Here is a 24073-nt window from a genome sequence, read left to right as displayed (position 1 = left end):
TCTTGAATGGACATCAAAGATATAGACAGGCAGATTCTAGCACAAGGGTTCCCAAACTTTTTTTTGACCTGCAACCCACTTAATGGAGCATTCGTTTCTCCATGACCCAACATAGCTTAACATTTTAACGATCTCCCATCCATGGCCTTTTCGAGCATCTCAATCCAAGTGCAACCCTCCGACAGCTCACGACTGCTCCACCTCCCACACCTGCTCAGCAGGACCATAACCAACAGCAGCATTTATATTTTCAAAATAAACTACATTGGTTACATCCAGCACAGAATATTGCATCTCATTATCAAATGGGGTTAACTAATACTAAATAAAAACACTTTCTGCAACAATGCAAAAAATGCACTTAAGAAAATTCCCATGTAATTTTTTAAGTTATCCTTTGGCCCACCTGAACCCCCTTTGCAACCCACCAGAGTCACAGCTCACATTTGAGAACCCCTATACTAGGATACAAGTTTATTCACTGATATTAACATGTTTAGTATAATTCTATGAATTCACATGGACCTGTTTATTAACAATGACCAAAAAGCAACTTGCACTTTTTCATTAAATATAAAGGAAGACTAAGGAAAGTCTGCATCCTGCACTTATACATATCCACATCTACATGCAGCAACACTTATCTGATATATTTCAAAGGAAGGTGAGACATGATAAAGAGAAAAATAAGACAAATAACTGGTGGCAAGTAAGTTCACTCACATTAATACAGTCGAAGTTGTCTATGTCACACATGTGGCACTTCAGCAATTCCCTGGGAACAAATGCATCCTGAAAAGAGGAAAGTACTTAAGAGGCAATTGCAGAAGATTAAGCCACCACCTGCAAGAAATCTTCCAAATACTTAATACATTAATTTTCCTGTTCATTAATCTATCTATTATCATAACTCCATTCCAAAAGTCAAAACGCTGATCAGGTAAAAAAAATCTGCAACCCAAGATCTGTATCAATCAAAATGGAAAAGTTTTCTAATGACATATTCTTTTCACAAACAATGCTGATTTATCAAGCAAGAACAATATCTCCATTCACACAACCTTCATACATATGCGAGATCAAATTCTTCATTCATACCATCTTCAAATGTGAAATATTTTTATTGTATCTGATCTCTGGTCATTCATTTGCCTGCTTGATTCTAATATAGATCTCACATCTTAAAAATTCTCACCCTACTTTAGCCTAAGTAGTCATGCGCAATGCACTGAAACCACAGCCCAACATCCACACCTAAACCCCACAGATGCTTCCATGGTTTCCCCGGCTGCTTCACATTCCCCAGTACAGTCCAGTGACAGTATACCACATCATTCCAATTTACTCTATCCCGTCACTCAAAAATATTTTTCACTCCATCCTTCTATCCTCAATTTAGTCACATGTTCTTGACGCTACATATTCGCCATTTCCCACATCAGCAAAGTAGCGTCAATAACAGTCACTGGTGGGATGTCTGATCACTATCCTGTGGAGGTGAAGGTGAACATTTGTTGAGGTTTTCAAAAAAGAAGAGAATTTGTTGGGTAGAAAAGTGTGATGAGAGTAAGTGAGCTTAGAGAGGACATTTGCATGAGGAAATACTTGGAGAAATTCAGTGCAAAATGCAAAAGGTGAAAGCAAATGATGCGAGGGCAGTGAGTGAGGAATGCGATGTATTTAGGGAAGCATAGATGGCATGTGAAAGATATGCATGCGGCATGAGACAGGGCAGTCAGAGGTGGAATGAAGAAGTAAAGTGAAAGTGTTAGTGAAAGACAAAAGACAGACGTTTGACAATACTTGCAAGGAAGGAGGGCAAATGACCATGAGATGTATATGAGAAAACAGCAGGAGGTCAAGAGGAAGGTGCAAGAGTTTAAAAAGAGGGCAAATGAGAGTTGGGGTGGGAGAATAAAAAGATGTTTTGATGTTTTGGAAGGAGGTAAATAACATGCGCAAGACAAGAGACCAAATGGGAATGTCAGTGATGGGGGCAAGGGGGTCAGTGATAACAGGTAGTGATGAAGTGAGGAGATCAGGTAAGTATTCTGAAGGTTTGTTGAATGCGATTTATGATAGACTGGCAGATGAAGGGTGTTTTGGTCAGGGTGGTGTGCAACGTGAGAGAGTCAGGGAGTGTGGTTTGGTGAAGAGAGAAGAGGTGGTGAAACCCTCGCAGAAGATGAAATCTGGCAAGGCTGTGGGTTTGGATGGTATTGCAGTTGAATTTATCAAGAAAGAGGGTGACTGTCTTGTTTATTGGTTGGTAAGGATATTCACTGTATATGTGGATCATGGTGAAGTGCCTGAGGACTGGCAAAATGCATGTATAGTGCCAATGTACAAAGGCAAAGGGGATAAATGTGGGTGGTCAAACTACAGAGGCAAAAGTTTGTTGAGTATTCTTGGAAAATTGTATGGGAGGGTATTGATTAAATGGGTGAAGGCATGTACAGAGCACCAGATTGGGGAGGAGCATTGTAGTTTCATAAGTGGTAAAGGATGTGTGGATCAGGTGATTGCTTTGAACAATGTGTGTGAGAAATACTTAGAGACCAAAGGATTTGTATATGGCATTTATGGATCTAGTGATGGAATATGACAGAGTGGATAGAGACGCTTTGTGGAAGGTCTTAAGAGTATATGGTGTGGGAGATAATTTGCTACAAGCAGAGAAGTTTTTATCAAAGATGTAAGGCATGTGTAAGAGTAGGAAGAGACGAGAGTGATTGGTTCCCAATGAAGGTCGGTCTATGGCAGGAGTGTGTGATGTCCCCATGGTTGTTTAATTTGTTTATGGATGGGGTGGTTGGGGAGGTAAATACGAGAATTTTGGAGAGAGGGACAAATATGCAGTCTGTTGGGGATGAGAGGGTCTCAGAAGTGAGTCAGTTGTTGTTCATCGATGAAACAGCATTGGTGGCTGATTTGAGAGAGAAACTACAGAAGTTGCTGACTGAGTTTGGAAAAGTGTGTGAAAGGAGAAAGTAGAGAGCAAATGTGCATAAGAGCATGGTTATTAGGTACAACAGGACTGAGGGACAAGACTGCATCTGGGGAAGAGCAGTGTGGTTTCAGAAGTGGTAGAGGATGTGTGGATCAGGTGTTTGCATTGAAGAATGCATGTGAGAAATACTTAGAAAAGCAAATGGATTTGTATGTAGCATTTATGGATCTGGAGAAGACATATGATAGAGTTGATAGAGATGCTCTGTGGAAGGTATTAAGAATATATGGAGTGGGAGACAAGTTGTTAGAAGCAGTGACAAGTTTTTATTGAGGATGTAAGGCATGTGTACATGTAGGAAGAGAGGAAAGTGATTGGTTCTCAGTGAATATTGGTTTGCGGCAGGGGTGCGTGATGTCTCCATGGTTGTTTAATTTGTTTATGGGGTTGTTTGGGAGATGAATGGAAGAGTTTTGGAAAGAGGGGCAAGTATGCAGTCTGTTGTGGAGGAGGGAGCTTGGGAAGTGAGTTAGTTGTTGTTCACTGATGATACAGCACCGGTGGCTGATTCGGGTGAGAAACTCCAGAAGCTGGTGACTGAGTTTGGTAAAGTGTGAGAAAGAAGAAAGCTGAGAGTAAATGTGAATAAGAGCAAGGTTATTAGGTACAGTAGGGCTGAGGGACAAGTCAATTGGGAGGTAAGTTTGAATGGAGAAAAACTGGAGGAAGTAAAGTGCTTCAGATGTCGGGAAGTGGATTTGGCAGCAGATGGAACCATGGAAGCGGAAGTGAATCATAGGGTGGGGAGGGGGCGTAAGTTCTGGGAGCATTGAAAAATGTGTGGAAGTCAAGAATGTTATCTTGGAAAGCAAAAATGGTTATGTTTGAAGGATAAGTGGTTCTAACAATGTTATATGGTTGCAAGGCATGGGCTATAAATAGAGTTGTGCGGAGGAGGGTGGATGTGCTGGAAATGAGATGTTTAAGGACAAAATGTGGAGTGAGGTGGTTTGATCGAGTAAGTAATGAAAGGTGTAAGAGAGATGTGTGGAAATAAAAAGTGTGTGGTTGACAGAGCAGAAGAGTGTTTTGAAATGGTTTGGTCACATGGAGAGAATGAGTGAGGAAAGATTGACAAAGAGGATATATGTGTCAGAGGTGGAGGGAACGAGAAGTGGGAGACCAAATTGGAGGTGGAAAGATGGAGTGAAAAAGATCTTGAGTGATTGGGGCCTGAACATGCAGGAGGGTGAAAGGCGTGCACGGAGTAGAGTAAATTGGAACGATGTGGTATACCAGGGTCGACATGCTGTCAATAGATTGAACCAGGGCATGTGAAGCATCTGGGGTAAACCATGGAAAGTTGTGGGGCGTGGATGTGGAAAGGGAGCTGTGGTTTCGCTGCATTATACATGACCGCTAGAGACTGGGTGTGAATGAATGTGGCCTTTGTTGTCTTTTCCTAGCGCTACCTTGCACACGTGGGGGGAGGGGGTTGTCATTTCATGCGTGGCAGGGTGGCGACGGGAATGAATGAGGGCAGACAGTATGAATTATGTACATGTGTATATATGTATATGTCTGTGTGTGTATATATATATGTATATGTTGAGATGTATAGGTATGTATAAGTGTGTGTGGACATGTAATGTATATACATGTGTATGTGGTTGGGTTAGGCCATTCATTCGTCTGTTTCCTTGTGCTACCTCGCTAACACGTGAGACAGCGACAAAGTATATATTTGAGTAGATGGACCACTCTGTCTGTTTCCTGGCACTATCTTGCTGATGCAGGAAATGGTAATCAAGTATACTAATAAATAAATAACATGTACATTATGTATGTGTGACAAAGAGGATACATGAGGAACAAGAAGTGGGAGACCAAAATTGGAGGTGGAAGGATGGAGAGAAAAAGACTTTGGGCAAGTGAGGCCTGAACATAAAAGGGCGAGAGGCATGCAAGGAAAAGAGTGAATTGGAACAATGTGGTATACTGGGGTCAACATGCTGTCAATTTACTGAACCAAGGCATTTGAAGCATCTGGGGAAAACCATGGAAAGGTATGTGGAGCCTGGATGTGGATTAGGGAACTGTGGTTTTGGTGCATTACACACGACAGCTAGAGACTGAGGGTGAACGAATGTGGCCTTCTTTGTCTGTTCCTGGAGCTGCCTTACTGAAGGGAGGTGGGAGTGGGGATGCCATTTTGTGTGTGGCGGGATGGTGATGGGAATGGATGAGGGCAGCAAGTATGGATATGTACATGTGCATAAATGTGTATGTCTGTGTATGTATGTATATGTGCGTGCGTAAGCGCTTATGTATATACATGTGTATGTGGGTGGGTTGGGCCATTCCTTGTCTGTTTCCTTGCACTACCTCGCTAATGTGAGAGACAGCAGTTAAGTATAATAAATAAATAAATAAATATGTGTGTGTGTGTGTAAATGAGTGGATGGGCCATTCTTTGTCTGTTACTTGGAGCTACCTTGCTGACATGGGAAACAGCAATTATGTATAATAATAATAATATGTATTTCATACTCCCACACATATACATGTATATACGAGCAGTTAAAAACTATGGAAAACCAAAGAAAAATTACCTTTTTTGCTTTTGCATTCTTCTCAGAATTATCTGTTCCTTCTGCATTCTCTTTATCATCACTAGTTTCTTCTCCTTGTTTGGCCTTGTTCTTTGAAAGATCAGTGGCTCCACTGTGAATATAGTATCATATCAATAATATAAAATAAGACAGCAAAAAAAAAAAAAAAAAAAAAAAAAAAAAAAAGTTTTAAAAGTTCAGTGAAGTATACCATTTCAATGAGGTTTACATTTCATGACATCCAAATGGTTGCCAGATTTCAACCAACCTATATATGTGTCTATCTAACTCTATCTATATCTCTGACACCTGTTCCCTACAGGAACTCCCACTAAAAGGGTGGCCATGACAAAAGAGTCTCCAATTTCGCCGTCCTACCATGCCTCCCTCACATACACCATTCATGGATTCTTCCCCCATATCTCTCCCTCCAGTACTCTCACAGATGGTCTTCTTCTCACACCAAATATACACATATCAACTGATGATGATACAATCATACCAAAAGGTGATTTTTCATCCACTTTGTAACCTCCAAGAAGGGAGAGTTTGGCAACATACATATATATATATAAAGTGCGTAAGACAAGGGAGCAAATGGGAACTTCAGTGAAGGGCGCAAATGGGGAGGTGAAAACAAGTAGTGGTGATGTGAGAAGGAGATGGAGTGAGTATTTTGAAGGTTTGTTGAATGTGTTTGATGATAGAGTGGCAGATATAGGGTGTTTTGGTCGAGGTGGTGTGCAAAGTGAGAGGGTTAGGGAAAATGATTTGGTAAACAGAGAAGAGGTAGTGAAAGCTTTGCGGAAGATGAAAGCCGGCAAGGCAGCAGGTTTGGATGGTATTGCAGTGGAATTTATTAAAAAAGGGGGTGACTGTATTGTTGACTGGTTGGTAAGGTTATTTAATGTATGTATGACTCATGGTGAGGTGCCTGAGGATTGGCGGAATGCGTGCATAGTGCCATTGTACAAAGGCAAAGGGGATAAGAGTGAGTGCTCAAATTACAGAGGTATAAGTTTGTTGAGTATTCCTGGTAAATTATATGGGAGGGTATTGATTGAGAGGGTGAAGGCATGTACAGAGCATCAGATTGGGGAAGAGCAGTGTGGTTTCAGAAGTGGTAGAGGATGTGTGGATCAGGTGTTTGCTTTGAAGAATGTATGTGAGAAATACTTAGAAAAGCAAATGGATTTGTATGTAGCATTTATGGATCTGGAGAAGGCATATGATAGAGTTGATAGAGATGCTCTGTGGAAGGTATTAAGAATATATGGTGTGGGAGGAAAGTTGTTAGAAGCAGTGAAAAGTTTTTATCGAGGATGTAAGGCATGTGTACGTGTAGGAAGAGAGGAAAGTGATTGGTTCTCAGTGAATGTAGGTTTGCGGCAGGGGTGTGTGATGTCTCCATGGTTGTTTAATTTGTTTATGGATGGGGTTGTTAGGGAGGTAAATGCAAGAGTTTTGGAAAGAGGGGCAAGTATGAAGTCTGTTGGGGATGAGAGAGCTTGGGAAGTGAGTCAGTTGTTGTTCGCTGATGATACAGCTCTGGTGGCTGATTCATGTGAGAAACTGCAGAAGCTGGTGACTGAGTTTGGGAAAGTGTGTGGAAGAAGAAAGTTAAGAGTAAATGTGAATAAGAGCAAGGTTATTAGGTACAGTAGGGTTGAGGGTCAAGTCAATTGGGAGGTGAGTTTGAATGGAGAAAAACTGGAGGAAGTGAAGTGTTTTAGATATCTGGGAGTGGATCTGGCAGCGGATGGAACCATGGAAGCGGAAGTGGATCATAGGGTGGGGGAGGGGGCGAAAATTCAGGGGGCCTTGAAGAATGTGTGGAAGTCGAGAACATTATCTCGGAAAGCAAAAATGGGTATGTTTGAAGGAATAGTGGTTCCAACAATGTTGTATGGTTGTGAGGCGTGGGCTATGGATAGAGTTGTGCGCAGGAGGATGGATGTGCTGGAAATGAGATGTTTGAGGACAATGTGTGGTGTGAGGTGGTTTGATCGAGTGAGTAACGTAAGGGTAAGAGAGATGTGTGGAAATAAAAAGAGCGTGGTTGAGAGAGCAGAAGAGGGTGTTTTGAAGTGGTTTGGGCACATGGAGAGAATGAGTGAGGAAAGATTGACCAAGAGGATATATGTGTCGGAGGTGGAGGGAACGAGGAGAAGAGGGAGACCAAATTGGAGGTGGAAAGATGGAGTGAAAAAGATTTTGTGTGATCGGGGCCTAAACATGCAGGAGGGTGAAAGGAGGGCAAGGAATAGAGTGAATTGGAGCGATGTGGTATACCGGGGTTGACGTGCTGTCAGTGGATTGAATCAAGGCATGTGAAGCATCTGGGGTAAACCATGGAAAGCTGTGTAGATATGTATATTTGCGTGTGTGGACGTATGTATATACATGTGTATGGGGGGGGGGTTGGGCCATTTCTTTCGTCTGTTTCCTTGCGCTACCTCGCAAATGCGGGAGACAGCGACAAAGTATAATAAAAAAAAAATAAATATAAATATATATAAATATATATATATATATATATATATATATATATATATATATATATATATATATATATATATATATATAGGAAATCACTGCGTTTCATATCCCCGTGGACTTGTAAAAAATGGGGCCAAGTGAGACTTTTCCCTCTTAGGCACAGTCCTCTGTTCATAATGCTACCTCGCTAATGTGGGAAATGGCAAATATGTACGAAAAAATGCATATATATATTTTTTTTATATATATATATATATATATATATATATTTTATATATATATATATATATATATATATATATATATATATATATATATATATATATATATATATATATATATATATATAGTACCTGCAGAAAGTCTAAGGAATGGGTAAAAAATGACAAACAACTTTCATTCTTTTTATTTTAGTACTAAGTATGGCCACCATGTGCCTTTAAAACAGCTTGTATGTATTGCTGCAGGGAGTCAGTATGGTTTCTGCAGTAATCAAGGTCAATATCATTCAACTAGATGTCTCCAAGAAGGCAAGGATTTGAAGAGGTGGTCCTTTTTCGAAGTTTATGCTTCATGCGAGACCACTGCTCCTCGATGGGATTTTGGTCTGGAGAATTCCCAGGCCGTTGAAGGATGTTCGCCTGCTTATCTGACAACCATTTCATGACCTTCTTTGCCTTGTGACATGGTGTACTGTCTTGTAAAAAAAAGTTTCAGCCATGAATCCCATATAAATTCATCATGTGGTCACAAAAAACTTCAGTGTCGCAGTCTCCATTCATTGTGATGTTCTTGGGAAGCAAATGAAATCCCCTTATGCCCTAACTCTCACACTGAAGCAACCCTAAATCATGACAGAGTCTGGGAGTTTAACAATCATTTGCACATAACAGGGGTCAAGGGGATTCATGTGTGAGGGACATCTAAACTTGCCATGCCTCACTGCACCACACTAGAAAGTTGACTCATTGCTCCATTAGACCATTTTCCAATCCTCAACAGTGAAATGTTTGTAGTTCCTTGCAAAACCCAGATGATCAGCATGCATCTTGCAAGTCATTAGGGGTTTTCTGGTCGGGGAACGAAGAGACAGGTTCAAATGTTTCTGGGAGCGCTCTTAAATGGCGTGTTCTACAACACTCACAAGGAGGGTGGGATAAGCTTGTTTCAATTGTCTTGCTGTGATGTGTGGATTTATCAATACTTGCCTCTCTATAAGCTTGTAGGTAGTTGCTGAAGTCTTTCTGGGATGCCCTGGTAGAGATTTAGGAGGTGGAACTCCACCATATGGGATATTCTTGGCTTTTGCAACAAGGCTGTATATGACTGACTTTCTCATCCCCGTACACTGTCAGATCTCCTTCACCGGCATTTTTACCTCCCTCAGGTAAAAAATTTGAGCCTTTTCTTGCTGCGCAAGGTTCTTGTGCTCCTTTCTAAGCTGTGGAAGGGTGGCAATGGAACAAAAAATGAGTGAAACCCAAAAAAAGGGTCTATGTTAATCCAGCAACTCATAGCATATGTTCTCTCTCTCTATCTTGTCCCTTGTCCCTCTCTATCTTGTCCCTCAGTCCACGACAATTGGATCACCAAGGAGAGTTGCCAGTACTAGTTAAGCAAGATCTGAGCATTCAGTAGGCAGGTAGATGCGGAGATTTTGAGAAAATCAAACCACACAACAAAAGGCCCATATTCCTCAGACTTTCTGCGGGTACTGTATATACATATATGTGTGTTTGATGATAGAGTGTCAGATATAGAGTATTTTGGTCGGGATGGTGTGCAAAGTGAGAGGGTCAGAGAGAATGGTTTGGTAAAAAGAGAAGAGGTGGTGAAAGTTTTGCAGATGAAATCTGGTAAGGCAATGGGTTTGGATGGTATTGCAGCAGAATTTATTAAAATCAGGGGTAACTGTGTTGTTGATTGGCTGGTAAGGATATTCAGTGTATGAATGAACTATGGTGAAGTGCCTCAGGATTGGCGGAATGCATGCATAAAGCCATTGTACAAAGGCAAAGGGGATAAAGGTGAGTGTTCAAACTACAGAGGCACAAGTTTGTTTGAGTATTCCTGGGAAATTATATGGGAGAGAACTGACTGAGAGGGTCAGGGTACATACAGAGCACCAGACTGGGGAAGAGCAGTGTGGTTTCAGAAGTGGTAAAGGATGAGCTTGATTTGAACGTGTGCAAGGGATTTGTATATAGCATTTATGGATCTGGAGAAAGCATATGACAAGGTGGACAGAGATGCTTTGTGGAAGGTCTCAAGAGTATACAGTGTGGGAGATAAGATGCTACATACAGAAGTTTTTATCAAGGATGTAAGGCATGTGTACGAGCAGGAAGAGAGGAGAGTGATTGGTTCCCAATGAAGGCCAGTCCACGGCAAGTGTGTGTGATGACCCCATTCTTGTTTAATTTGTTTATGGATGGGGTGGTTAGGGAGGTAATTGGAAGAGTTTTGGAGAGAGGGGTGAGTATGCAGTCTGTCGGGGATGAAAGGGCCCGGGAAGTGAGTAAGTTATTGTTCGCAAATGATGTAGCTCTAATGGCTGATTCGTGTGAGAAACTGCAGAAGTTGGTGACCGAGTTTGGAAAAGTGTGTGAAAGGAGAAAGTTGAGAGTAAATGTGAATAAGAGCGAGGTTATTAGGTTCAGTAGGGTTGAGGGACAAGTATATTATGATGTAAGTTTGAATGGAGACAAATTGGAGGAAGTGAAGTGCTTTATTTATCTGGGAGTGGACTTAGCAGCAAATGAGACCATGAAAGTGGAATAGAGTCACAGGGTGGGGGAGGGGGCAAAGGTTCTGGGAGTGATGAAGAATGTGTGAAAGGAGAGAGCATTATGTTGGAGAGCTAAAATGGGATGTTTGAAGAAATAGCAGTTCCAACAATGTTATGTGACATGGGATATAGAGAGGGTTGTATGGAGGAGGGTGGATGTGTTGGAAATGAGAAGTCTAAGGACAATATGTGGTGTGAGGGGATTTGATCGTGTAAGTAATGAAAGGGTACCTTGCTAATGCGGGAAATGGCGAATTGTTTGAAAGAAAAGAAAGATATATATATAGATACATTTTTTTTTTCTTTTTGCTGCTGTCTCCAGCGTTTGCGAGGTAGCGCAAGGAAACAGACGAAAGAAATGGCCCAACCCACCCCCCATACACATGTATATACATATGTCCACACACGCAAATATACATACCTACACAGCTTTCCATGGTTTACCCCAGACGCTTCACATGCCCTGATTCAATCCACTGACAGCACGTCAATCCCGGTATACCACATCGATCCAATTCACTCTATTCCTTGCCCTCCTTTCACCCTCCTGCATGTTCAGGCCCCGATCACTCAAAATCTTTTTCACTCCATCTTTCCACCTCCAATTTGGTCTCCCACTTCTCCTCGTTCCCTCCACCTCCGACACATATATCCTCTTGGCCAATCTTTCCTCACTCATTCTCTCCATGTGCCCAAACCATTTCAAAACACCCTCTTCTGCTCTCTCAACCACGCTCTTTTTATTTTCACACATCTCTCTTACCCTTATGTTACTTACTCGATCAAACCACCTCACAGCCACACATTGTCCTCAAACATCTCATTTCCAGCACATCCATCCTCCTGCGCACAACTCTATCCATAGCCCACGCCTCGCAACCATACAACATTGTTGGAACCACTATTCCTTCAAACATACCCATTTTTGCTTTCCGAGATAATGTTCTCGACTTCCACACATTCTTCAATGTTCCCAGGATTTTCGCCCCCTCCCCCACCCTATGATTCACTTCCGCTTCATGGCTCCATCCTCTGTCAGATCCACTCCCAGATATCTATAACACTTTACTTCCTCCAGTTTTTCTCCATTCAAACTTACCTCCCAATTGACTTGACCCTCAACGCTACTGTACCTAATATTATTACCTTGCTCTTATTCACATTTACTCTTAACTTTCTTCTTTCACAAACTTTACCAAACTCAGTCACCAGCTTCTGCAGTTTCTCACTTGAATCAGCCACCAGCACTGTATCATCAGCGAACAACTGACTCACTTCCCAAGCTCTCTCATCCACAACAGACTTCATACTTGCCCCTCTTTCCAAAACTCTTGCATTCACCTCCCTAACAACCCCATCCATAAACAAATTAAACAACCATGGAGACATCACACACCCCTGCCGCAAACCTACATTCACTGAGAACCAATCACTTTCCTCTCTTCCTACACGTACACATGCCTTTCATCCTCGATAAAAACTTTTCACTGCTTCTAACAACTTGCCTCCCACACCATATATTCTTAATACCTTCCACAGAGCATCTCTATCAACTCTATCATATGCCTTCTCCAGATCCATAAATGCTACATACAAATCCATTTCCTTTTCTAAGTATTTCTCACATACATTCTTCAAAGCAAACACCTGATCCACACATCCTCTACCACTTCTGAAACTACACTGCTCTTCCCCAGTCTGATGCTCTGTACATGCCTTCACCCTCTCAATCAATACCCTCCCATATAATTTACCAGGAATACTCAAACTTATACCTCTGTAATTTGAGCACTCACTCTTATCCCCTTTGCCTTTGTACAATGGCACTATGCACGCATTCCGCCAATCCTCAGGCACCTCACCATGAGTCATACATACATTAAATAACCTTACTAACCAGTCAACAATACAATCACCCCCTTTTTTAATAAATTCCACTGCAATACCATCCAAACCTGCTGCCTTGCCGGCTTTCATCTTCCGCAAAGCTTTTACTACCTCTTCTCTGTTTACCAAATCATTTTCCCTAACCCTCGCGTTTGCGAGGTAGCGCAAGGAAACATACGAAAGAAATGGCCCAACCCACCCCCATACACATGTATATACATACACATCCACACACGCACATATACATACCTATACCTACATATATATCCCGTGATATTGGAGAAGAAATACCTCTAAAGCATTTCCTGCATGTCAAAGAAGGCAATTAAAGTTGGCAAGAGTTGGGGGCAGGAAAACTTCCCCTCCTTGTATCTATAATTTCTAAAAGTTGGAACAAAAGAATGAGCCAACCAAAAGGTGCTCATCTCCTCCAAAGGCTGAAGCTTTGGTGTCTGAAAAAGTGTGTGGATGTAACCATGACGAGAACAGAGAGAGCGAGAGAGAGAGAGAGAGAGAGAGAGAGAGAGAGAGAGAGAGAGAGGTAGTACGACTGAGGAGACGAACCTGGACGTTCTAAGTCGAAGTAAAACAGATTTAGTATACCACAGGTACAGGTTATTGGAATGAGTTAGAATAAAGGATATCTAGATGAAGTGGATTGTTTTAGTTGCCTCAGATTGAACATGGAAGCAAACGGAACTATGTAATCGGCAGTGACTCATAGTGTCAGTGAGGGGGCAATGTTCTTGAAGCATCGAGGAATAAACAGGCAATGTTCTTGGAGCATCGAGGAATATACAGAGGTCATTATATGGGAAGCCAAAAATGGATACATTTAAAGGTGTGCTAGTCCCAACCATGTTGTATGACTGAAAGTCATGGGCTACAGATAGGGATGTGTGTAGGAAAGTGGAAGTTTTGGAAATGAAACATCTGAGGATAATATGCGGTGTGAGATGGTTTGATCAAGTAAGGAACAAAAGGGTAAGAGAGAGGTGTGGTAATAAGAAGTCTGTGGTTGAGAGATCTGAAGAGGGAGTGCAGAAATAGACTGGTGAGTATGCAGTCTGTTGGGGAAGAGAGGGCCTGAGAAGCAAGTCAATTGTTGTTCGCCAATGATACATCACAAGAGGCAGATTCAACTGGGAAACTGCAGAAGTTGGTGAAAGAGTTTGGGAGTGTGTGAAAGGAGGAAGCTGAGAGTAAATGTCGATAAAAGCAAGGATATAAGGTTTAGAAGATTAGTGGGACAGGTTAGTTGGGTGTGAGTTTGAATGGAGAAAATCTGGAGGAAGTGAAGCGTTTCAGATACATGGGAGTGGGCATGGCAGCAAACAGAATCACGGAAGCGGAAGCGATTCACAGAGCAAGTAAGGGGGAAAAGGTTCTGGGAGCGCTAAACAATGTGTGAAAAGAGAGATTATCATTTGGGAGGGCAAAAGTGGTTACATTCAAAGGTATAACAATCTTGACATGGTTGTGCAGGGAGGAGGGCGGATGTGTTGGAAATTAAATGTTTGGGGACAATACGTGGTGAAGATATGGTAGTAAAAAGTGGGTGGTTGAGAGAGCTGAAGGTGTGCTGAAATGGTCCAGAAATAAAGTGAGAATGAGTGAGGAAAGGTTGACAAAGAAGATGTATGCATCAGAAAAGAAGGGAACTTGGAGAAGGGGGAGACCAAGTTGGAGATGGAAGCAAGGATTGAAAAACACTGAGCGATACGGGCCAGAACATGTAGGAGGATTAAAGGCTTGCATAGGATAGAGTGAATTGGAACGATGTGGTATACTTGGGTCAACACACTCTCAATGGACTGGACCAGAGCATGGGAAGCATCCAGTGTAAACCAAGAAAAGGTATGTGGGTCCTGGTTGCAGACAGGGACCCATGGTTTCAGCACATGACACATGACAGCTGAATGAATGTGAGTGGATGCAGCCTTTCCACATCCGTTCCTGGTGCTAACTCACTAACATGGGAAACGCAGATCAAGTACGAAAAATATACAGCCAACACACACACATATACAAGGCTCAGTTGTCGTTACTGGCACTACATCGCTGTGGCAAAAAACTGCAAACAGGTATAAGAGAATGAAAAATTATGTGTAGAGCATAATGTACCTAAATAATCATTAGAACCCTAATGTATGAACAGTCTAATAAAACTAAGTTCCTTCATTCTATGTCTGAGCCAGAAGAACCTCTGAAAATGCAGAAAGACTTAATGGATTACTCTGAATCTGCCAGCACTTCCACAAAATGTCTACCTACCTTGGACAACACTGTAGTGACTCACCATGACAATATTGCTATCTTCCAGTTATCCTCAAGCTAAGCAGGAACTGAGAATTATCTCTAGATGTTTACTTGACCTTCACTGCCTGCAACTTCATGTTAAAGCCCAAGGCTGAACAAACACCTAACCTACATTTTAAAGTATGTCCTGCAGAGCCTGACAGAGGGTGTGATACATCACCTGGTGACAGAGTGCTACAAGGCCACTCCTGCACCACAACCCTCAACCTTATGACTGAGTAGGGTTATCTCCACAAACTCAGCCACTTGCAGAGGCCAGCCTATAAACTAGTCTCAGCCAATGAAGTCTTATTTAGCATAGTCTGACAGGCAAGTTTTGCAGCACATTAGGTATGAAGCTTACCTCTGTTTGGGACCAGCTGTAGCTGAGGAACCATCACCCTCAGTTTTGTCCCCCTTCTGGCCAACTGCTGTCCTGGTTGCTGCGGCTGGTGCTCCCTTCTTCTGGTCCTTGGCAACACCCTTATTATCCCTGGTATCAGGCATGGGCTTTCCCCGCATGGCCTTTGCAGTTTTCCTAAGCTGGTTATCAGTCATCATATGACGTCCAGCTGGGCCATAGGAATGGCCACCCCTGCCACGTTGGGGTGACCCAAAGGCCTGACGAGGGATGTTCTGCTGATCACGTTGAGGAAGCTTGCGTACAGGTGGTGGAGGCATTGGGGGGGGATGTGCCCGCCCTGGGCGGTTACCATACCCACCATCCTGTGGGAAACACTCACCACTAAGTCACCACACAGCATTTGGAACCCCATGTGATAAGCCTCACCAAGAGGAGGTTTCCCAAGGTACTTTGAGGCACTTTTACTGACCCAATCAGGCAATACTGGCCAATCTGTGGGCTTGACAAGAACCAGAGGTATGGCAATAACAACCAAGGGACTCACCACATACCAAGTTTTCCAGGTCATCCTATAACCTTACTGATAAAAGGTTTATTTAAATAACATTAATTAATTTTCACATGGGGATGCCAATGATCAAGAATCTGGCAGTTTATCCCCACAAAAATTTCTGCAAATAATAATCATATATAAACTAGTTTGGTATCTTCACTTAAGTGAAAGATTCATACATCCAGCAGAAATGAACAACAAGAGGAGCACTGCCATATGGCATCACCAGCTATGTTACATAATATCAGACCCAAGGTTTCATGCACCACAAGTTACTAATGTCACTATCAGTGCACTATTAGAATCATTGGGTCTTGGAGAGAACAACATCTTCCAAACTAATCTTAAACAAAGTAGTTTTAGAGTCAAAAGTCCTCTTGTGTGAAAACACTAATCTTAGAAATTTTTGAGATTATGTTTTAAGTGAGCAATATAACATACCAACTGCTAAAACTGTTTTAAATTCATAAAGCTGGGTGCACTAGGGACCTGAGGAGCAACATACATACCACAGACAGCAGAGGAAACAATCTTATATTGCCACTCTGGGAGCTAGAGCATAAATCTTTAATTTTCTTTAGCTGAAGCATATATTCCAGCTTAATATAATTTCTTAACGACATGTGAGGAACTTGGTACTTACAAACTGATTTTGTCAAGGCAAACCTCTACCCTGCTAACAGTTTTACTCTTCTCCTCAAAGAAGCACGTAACTAATGGAACATGATATATAACATTATTATTATGTTAATCAAAGCAAGCTTATATCTGACACGTAAATGCCCTTTGTCTGAGATCTGGGTATTATTATTTTATGTCTGAATCTGAAATCTCAAACAACAATCATGTCCAACATCAACGAAGGTTTTGCAAATCCAAACATAGAACTCATACGAAAAGTAACATCTAAAAACTTACCACATAGCTGGACTAAATTCACACTCATGCCAACTGTAATACCCCTGACAGCTTTAAATGTTCTAACTCTGCATAATTTTTCATATACATACTTACCTAAATATGTACCAAAGGAAATGACAGTCAAATTGGAATCTGTACTAAGCATGAGGGACTTGCAACCCACCAAATAATTCACGTTTTAAATACTTTGGTAAATCACTTTAATAAAAAATCATAAAATAGTAGTTCTATGATCATGAAACATTACAGTCAAGACTTACCAACACAAAACTCAGCTTAAACGAACTAAGAAACCATGCTAGCCCAGAAAATTCTCAGGTAAGATTTAACTGAACCTCTTAAACCAACTCTAGCTACACTTCATCTTATACAAGCAAGGGATATACATTGAAAGTACAAAAATTTCTGAAGAATAACCAGCTTCCATTGATTACTGATTCCAACAACTCCTCCATGCTTCATCCCTTTAAGTAGTGATCCACTCTGATCAGTACTACTTACCAATTCAAGTACTTTAATAAGAATTATGACTTCAAACTGTTCTCATGCCAGTAACTTTACAGGACAATTTTCAACCAATATACTCATCCATAATGTCTTACTAACTCAAATTCCATAACTAATCACTCCATCTAGTCAACTGATCCCACTACTCTAGAATCAATGCGAGTACTACTACACTCAACAAATCACACTTTTACCCCACAGTCATAACTAAATAAATTGTCGTATGTTTTCTTAAGTAAAGAGACTTAATAGTATTCTGTCAATACCCTTATCTTAAACCTTATCCAAACCTCAGATGGCCCAAAATTTGAAAACAACAGGTTTCCCCTCCCTTAATGCAGCAAACAACTTCAACAAAAATACACAGCAAAATCACATAAATCCATACTTTCACATAAAAGATATGGATACACTCCAAAACTTCTGCACTCTCGCTACTTAACCATTGCATTTTCATGTAGGAATGCATACAATAAACACCTTGGAGGAAATTAAAAAATCAACAACACAAAATAGGTATATTCACCTACGTAAACAAGCACGATCAAGTAGTGATGGTGGTTGTGGGTTGTCAAGAAAAGGCCTAAATGTTGTAAGAGGTGTCCAGGTTAGACTCAACATCCACACGTAAGGTGATATCCAGCTGAGACTTCACATGCAATGGATAGGGGATGATGAAGGTGGTAAGGGCTTGTGCAGTAGAGGCAGCAGGTTTGATAGTAATGGTTGAAGGGCCAGAAGGATCAATGACAGAAGCAAAAAAGCCAGCAGAATTGTTAGAAGGGAGAGGGGTGCTTTACGGACGCAGTGCTGCCATGTGCAAAACAAAGGTGTGGCATGCATAAGGTAGGTGATAATGGGAAGTAAGTGGTGGGATGAAGTAGTAGTTAATTATGAAAGAAAAATGAAAGTATGGGTGCTGCTTAATTAAAAGGAAAGCAAGTGATTGGGAAATTTACAAGACAAAGCTGCAGTGTCAAAAGGAAGGTGCAAGGGCAGAAAAAAGAGGGCAAATAAGAGTGGGCTGATCAAGTATTAGCAAACTTCAGTAAAAATAAGATACTCAGGAAGTAGCTTAATAATGACAAAAAACAAAAGGACACATGAGAACACTGGGGAAGGGGAAGGGGGCAAATGGGGAAGTGGTAAAAGGTAGTGATGAGGTGAAGAGAAGGAATGAGGTGAGGAGAAGGAACAAGTACTTTGAAAGACTACTGAATGAGTTTGATGACACAGCGGCAGATTAGGGCACTTGGGTTGGGAGGTATACAATGTAAGAGTCATAGCTAGCGGTTTGACAGAAAGGGAAGAGGAGCTGAAATCTTTGCATAAGAAGAAATGTGGAAAGGCAGCTGGAACGGATGGTACTGCATTTGCATTTCTTAAGAATAGGGATGACTGTATAGTTGATTAGTTTAACTTTTTCAAAGTATCTCTGGATCATGGTGTGAGGTACCTGAGGATTAGTAAAATGCATTTATGTGCCATTGTACAAAGGCAAGGTGGAAAAAGCTGAGTGTTCAAATTACAAAAGTTTAAAATTGTTGAGTGTACCTAGTAAATTGTATGGAAAAGTGGTGATTGCGAGGGTGGTGACATGTACAAAGCATCAGACTGGGAAGGAACAATGTGGTTTCAGGAGTGGTAAAAGAAGAGTGGATCAGGTGTTTGCTTTGAGGAATGAAATTAAGAAATACCGAAGGAAATAGAAAGATTTGTGTGTGGCGTTTATTGATCTGAAAAAAGCATATCAGATGCTTTGTAGGTGCTACAAATATATGGTGTGGCAGGAAAGCTATGAGGAGCAGCGAGGAGTATCTGTTAAGAGAGTAAGGCATGTGTATTAACAGGCAACGAGAAGAGTGAATGGTTCCAGATGAAAGTAGATCTGAGGCAGGGGTACAAGATGTCACTATGATTGTATAATTGTTTGTGGATGGGGTGGTGAGGGAGGTAAATCCTGGTGTCTTGTAGAGACTTTAGTGCAGTGTTTTCAGAGGCTCCTACCTATTATTCCCAATAACTACAACTATCTACTGTGTCCATCTAAAGATACTGCATAATGTTCCAACCTACTACTTCTACCTAATGCTCCCATCTAATGCTCCTACCTACACCTACTACCTAAAGCCTCTTCATAATGCTCTTGTCTAACATTCCTATCTACTAATTCTATCTACTGCTTCAACTACTCTGCCAAAAGGCAGGACAAGCACACAGTGCTCACCACAGGAAAATAAAGAGTTATGATGAATGTGTTGTGCGAGTTAAGTGTTGTGTGTGAAAAGGAGAGATTGTATATGTTTGTAGGCAGAATGACAGCAGTTCACATGAAGGCAAGATAGAAAGAAAAGACAGCTACCTGGGTAAAAGGACTTCAACTTGACAACAACTGAAGTGCTGGGTCACTACGCAGCCATTACTAACCCTTCCAATACCCAGGTGGGGCTCCTAAACACCACTATTACCTAATGCCTCTAATAGTGCACTTGTTTAACATTCTTATCAAATATTTCTATCTATTGCTCAGACCATTTTGCCAAAGGCAGGACTAGCACATGGTGCTCATCACAGGAAAACCAAGATATAAAGAATGAGTTGTGTAAGTGTTACAAAGTGTTGTGTGAAAAGGAGAGACTATATGTGTTTGTGGACATAATGCCAGCAGTCCACATGTGTGTGAGGGATAGAGAAAAGACAGCTAGATGGGTCAACAAAAGACTGCAATTTGACAACGACTTAAGTGCTGGCTCACTACACTATCTATCTGTATCTCTAACCCTTCCAATACCCAGGTGGGGAATTTACCTACCTGGTCAATGGTTGCCAACCAACTGCTAATAGTACTGTGCAGATAAGTGGTTGTGGGTGGTTGAAGTCCCTTACCTATCTCCCTATTTATATCTCTAATGCCCATTCCCTTGGGGAACTCCCTCAAGAGGGTGGCCACAGCAAAAGAGCATCCATAACTGATAAACACCAGTGCTGCTTCTTACCCTTTATTGTCTCAACTTAGCCTTTACTGTCTCAATCTTAACAAGCCACTGGCAGAAGGCTACCTAGCAGTGTTTTCTACCAACCACTTCTGGTTGAGAGAGCAGAAGAGGGTGTTTTGAAATGGTTTGGGCTCATGGAGAGAATGAGTGAGGAAAGATTGACCAAGAGGATATATGTGATGGAGGTGGAGGGAACGAGAAGAAGTGGGAGACCAAATTGGAGGTGGAAAGATGGAGTGAAAAATATTTTGTGTGATCAGGGCCTGAACATGCAGGAGGGTGAAAGGAGGGCAAGGAATAGAGTGAATTGGATCGATGTGGTATACCGGGGTTGACGTGCTGTCAGTGGATTGAATCAGGGCATGTGAAGCGTCTGGGGTAAACCATGGAAAGCTGTGTAGGTATGTATATTTGCGTGTGTGGACATATGTATATGCATGTGTATGGGGGTGGGTTGGGCCATTTCTTTCGTCTGTTTCCTTGCGCTACCTCACAAACGCGGGAGACAGCGAAAAAAAAAAAAAAACAACTTCTACCTAATGTGTTTACCTCATGTTCAAGCATACTACTTCTACCTTATGCTCCTACCTAATTTTCCAATTGAATACTACTACCACCTAATGCTCTTGCCTACATGATCTGTTCCTTCTACCATTTTGCCAAGAGGTAGGGCTTATGCATGGTGCTCCACAAGAAAACCTAGAGTTATGAAAAATGAGTTGTTTGAGCTAAGTGTTGTCCGAAGTTGTGTGACAAGGGCAGACTGTATGTTTGTGGACAGAAAACCATCAGTCCACGTGTGGGTACGGCAGAAAGAATAGACAGCTATCTAGGTCAGAGGAGTGTAACTTGAAAACCAATGAAGTGCAGGCTCACCACTTAGCCGTCACTGACACTCCTGATATGCAAGCGGGTAGTACTGGTAATATACTTCCCTAGTTAATGGCTGCCAACAAACAACTACCTACCAATTGTGAAAGGTCTGTAAGTACTGTGGTGAAGGTGTGGTTTGGGTCTAAAGCCATGCTGTGTGTGTGTGATGTATTTCCCTTCTATTGTAAATCAGTTTTTCAGAGTTTGTATTCTAAAGACAGAAGTAATGAATGACAGTAAAAGGATAGGGTGGTGGGTCACTTGAAAGGTTTAAGGACTCATACCATGTAGCTAAATTTCCAAATGCTAGGGATTCTGTCATACAGCCAGTTGAAGAAAACTAAGTGCTTTGGATGCAACTGGGCTTAAGTGTTTTAAATGAAAGTTTAATGTATTGTCAGGGCCCATTGCAAGACAGTTTTTTCAGGTTTAATTGCACTGGTTTTTTCAGGTTTAATTGCACTAAACTAATAAAGGCCAGAAAAGAATTTCACAAAACAATTCAAAGACAAAAGTTTGAAACCTAACTATGCTGTTGGATCAATTTTACTCTATCAGTGCCCAAATAAAAGGTTAATCAAAGAGGAAGCAAACAACTGTCAAAATGATTCTCCGTTTACAATCCCCTCCTTCAGAATATACCATAACCATCCATCTCTCTCAGAAAAATTCTAAACAAATAAATTGTTATCTGTATGCTTTTTATATCTGCCACAATAATAACAGCACAAGAAGCATTTTGCATGTCTTACCCTAGAGGAATTCATTCCTTTTAATTAATTTTAAACAAATTCAGAAAATAATTCATTTTGAAGCTATCTTTTGCTTATACATGAAGAATTAGGCTTTTGAAGTATTGCCAACTACATTTATACTATCCAGGTCACTTAACACATTTTCTTTTATTGTTAGCTGTTTCCCATGTCAGTGAGGTAGCCTCTACAAACATCTAACCTCACCTTTGACAAACTGTGGTCAGACATCCCACTAGCTATCCAGCATTTTCTCAGAAAATTTAGATCCTAGAATTTTTTTTGCACACTTTTCATTAAGTAACTAACCCAATAATTCCTGCATACCAACAACCCCAATCATATACAGGTTACTATGCATGTCCCTCTTTTTAAACCATATGTACCCATTCATCAGTCCTTTTTCAACACAAAACTCAACAATCTGTTCACCATTTCCTTTGCACTGGGTATCTCATGCTATCCAATTCATCTTCCCTCTCACATTCAAATCACCCTTCACTAATATTTGATCCCTCTCATCAAAATTGCTGGTGCACAGATTCAGCTCCTACCAAGACACTTACTTCTCTTCCTCACTCCTCTCATTAATAAAAGCATAAGCACCAACAATCACCCAACTCTCAATCTCATTTCATTATTATCCACAACTGTCTTTACCTCTATCCCAGCACTTTCACACATTCCCACAGCTCTCTCAAGGCACAAGAGCTACTCTTTCCTTAAATCTCTTAACCAGTAGCATATCATCAAGGTTTTACAAACAAAATGTACTATTTTATTGTTTATGTTTGTTAAATGTCAACATCATTAATGCTAAATAAATACCAAACAAAAAATCATAGTGTTCAGCACCAATAAATCTAACATGAGAAATTTTCCAAGGTTCATGCATTTAAGAAACCTTGAGTAAGGGGGGCAAAAACTTATTCTGCTGACATACGATAGTAGTAAACTACCAAAACCTAAAGGGCTCTAAAACATCTAAAAGCTCCCAAAAGATACCAGACGTTACAATCCATACATCAACCAAGGTAAAACAAACCAATTCTACTATCAATGGTCATGTTAGTTAATGATTAATGTTACTTAAGCTAGATAATCTACACACAACAGCATCAAAGCATTAAGCACCAAAAAATCTACCTTGAGATTTGGGATTCATTTACCCAAGAAACTTGGGAGGGGGGAAAATCAAACTCATTCCACTCAAATGCTACAGTTGTAAACTTCAACGAGAAAAAATCAAATAGCCGTCAATGATATAATTCCTACATGCATCAACCAGTCACTAAATCCAGATATTAACTTTTCACTCACAAACACAACTGTGTTCACCCATTGCTTAGATAATACAATTGCCTAGGTTAACTATTTCCTTCCAACAATATTTCATAGTCTCATTCTTTAAGGCCTACATAAAAATGAAATTCTCATCCTTACATTAACACTCACAACCCCATAAATAATGTATTTTCTACAATCACATCTGTGTGCATCTCCACCCTTAGCTTAAATGTATTTTTCTATCCCTTCCTTACCCAACCCTCTTTGCATTCCTCTTGCTTTTTCTTATGCCTGTAATCTCTCTGTCCATTAACCCACTCTGCATGTCTACAATACAATCATATAAAAAAAAAAACGATGGTTTACATTTAACATAAACCCACTGCCATATCCCTAAATCTTCGTTCTACATTACCTAATCCCTCTTCCTCTACTGTTGTATCTTCAGAAAGCATTCTCTCATAAAAACAATACAGCATATCCTCCCAAACCCATACACTAACAGCTGTATTATCAAACTTTGGGTGCAAGGCCCCAAGTTCAATTCCCAGGGAAAAGTGTGGGGACCCCCACACTCACCTAACGTATAGTCATACTTTTAAAGCTAGCTCCTTCCTTGGGGTCCCTGCAGGAAACAGTTGGTACATCTGAACAAATGAAAGGCTAATGTCATCTTGCAGCTGGTTTGCAGGACTGGTCTGTTTTCACTGCAATGGGCAATTTTTCAAGATGAAAACTCCACACAGTGCTTACCCAACTGAAAATGAACATCCAGTAAATTTAACA

General features: G+C 41.0%; 1 protein-coding gene across 3 annotated transcripts in view; it reads right to left on the bottom strand.

Moving 5' to 3' along the window:
* LOC139759961 (uncharacterized) overlaps positions 1-24073 on the bottom strand; it is a 74749-nt gene that overhangs the window by 38169 nt on the left and 12507 nt on the right. For all 3 annotated transcript variants that reach the window (XM_071682665.1, XM_071682663.1, XM_071682664.1), the window contains exons 5-7: positions 15399-15760; positions 5563-5674; positions 724-792 (exon numbers count right to left, since the gene is read on the bottom strand). In XM_071682665.1, the coding sequence (XP_071538766.1) occupies positions 724-792; positions 5563-5674; positions 15399-15760 (543 nt within the window). The remainder of the gene's footprint in view (positions 1-723; positions 793-5562; positions 5675-15398; positions 15761-24073) is intronic.

The sequence above is a fragment of the Panulirus ornatus genome, chromosome 34 (genome assembly GCF_036320965.1).
Source record: "Panulirus ornatus isolate Po-2019 chromosome 34, ASM3632096v1, whole genome shotgun sequence".
Classification (NCBI taxonomy): Eukaryota; Metazoa; Arthropoda; class Malacostraca; order Decapoda; family Palinuridae; genus Panulirus; species Panulirus ornatus.
This window is presented reverse-complemented; position numbering and strand designations above follow the sequence as displayed.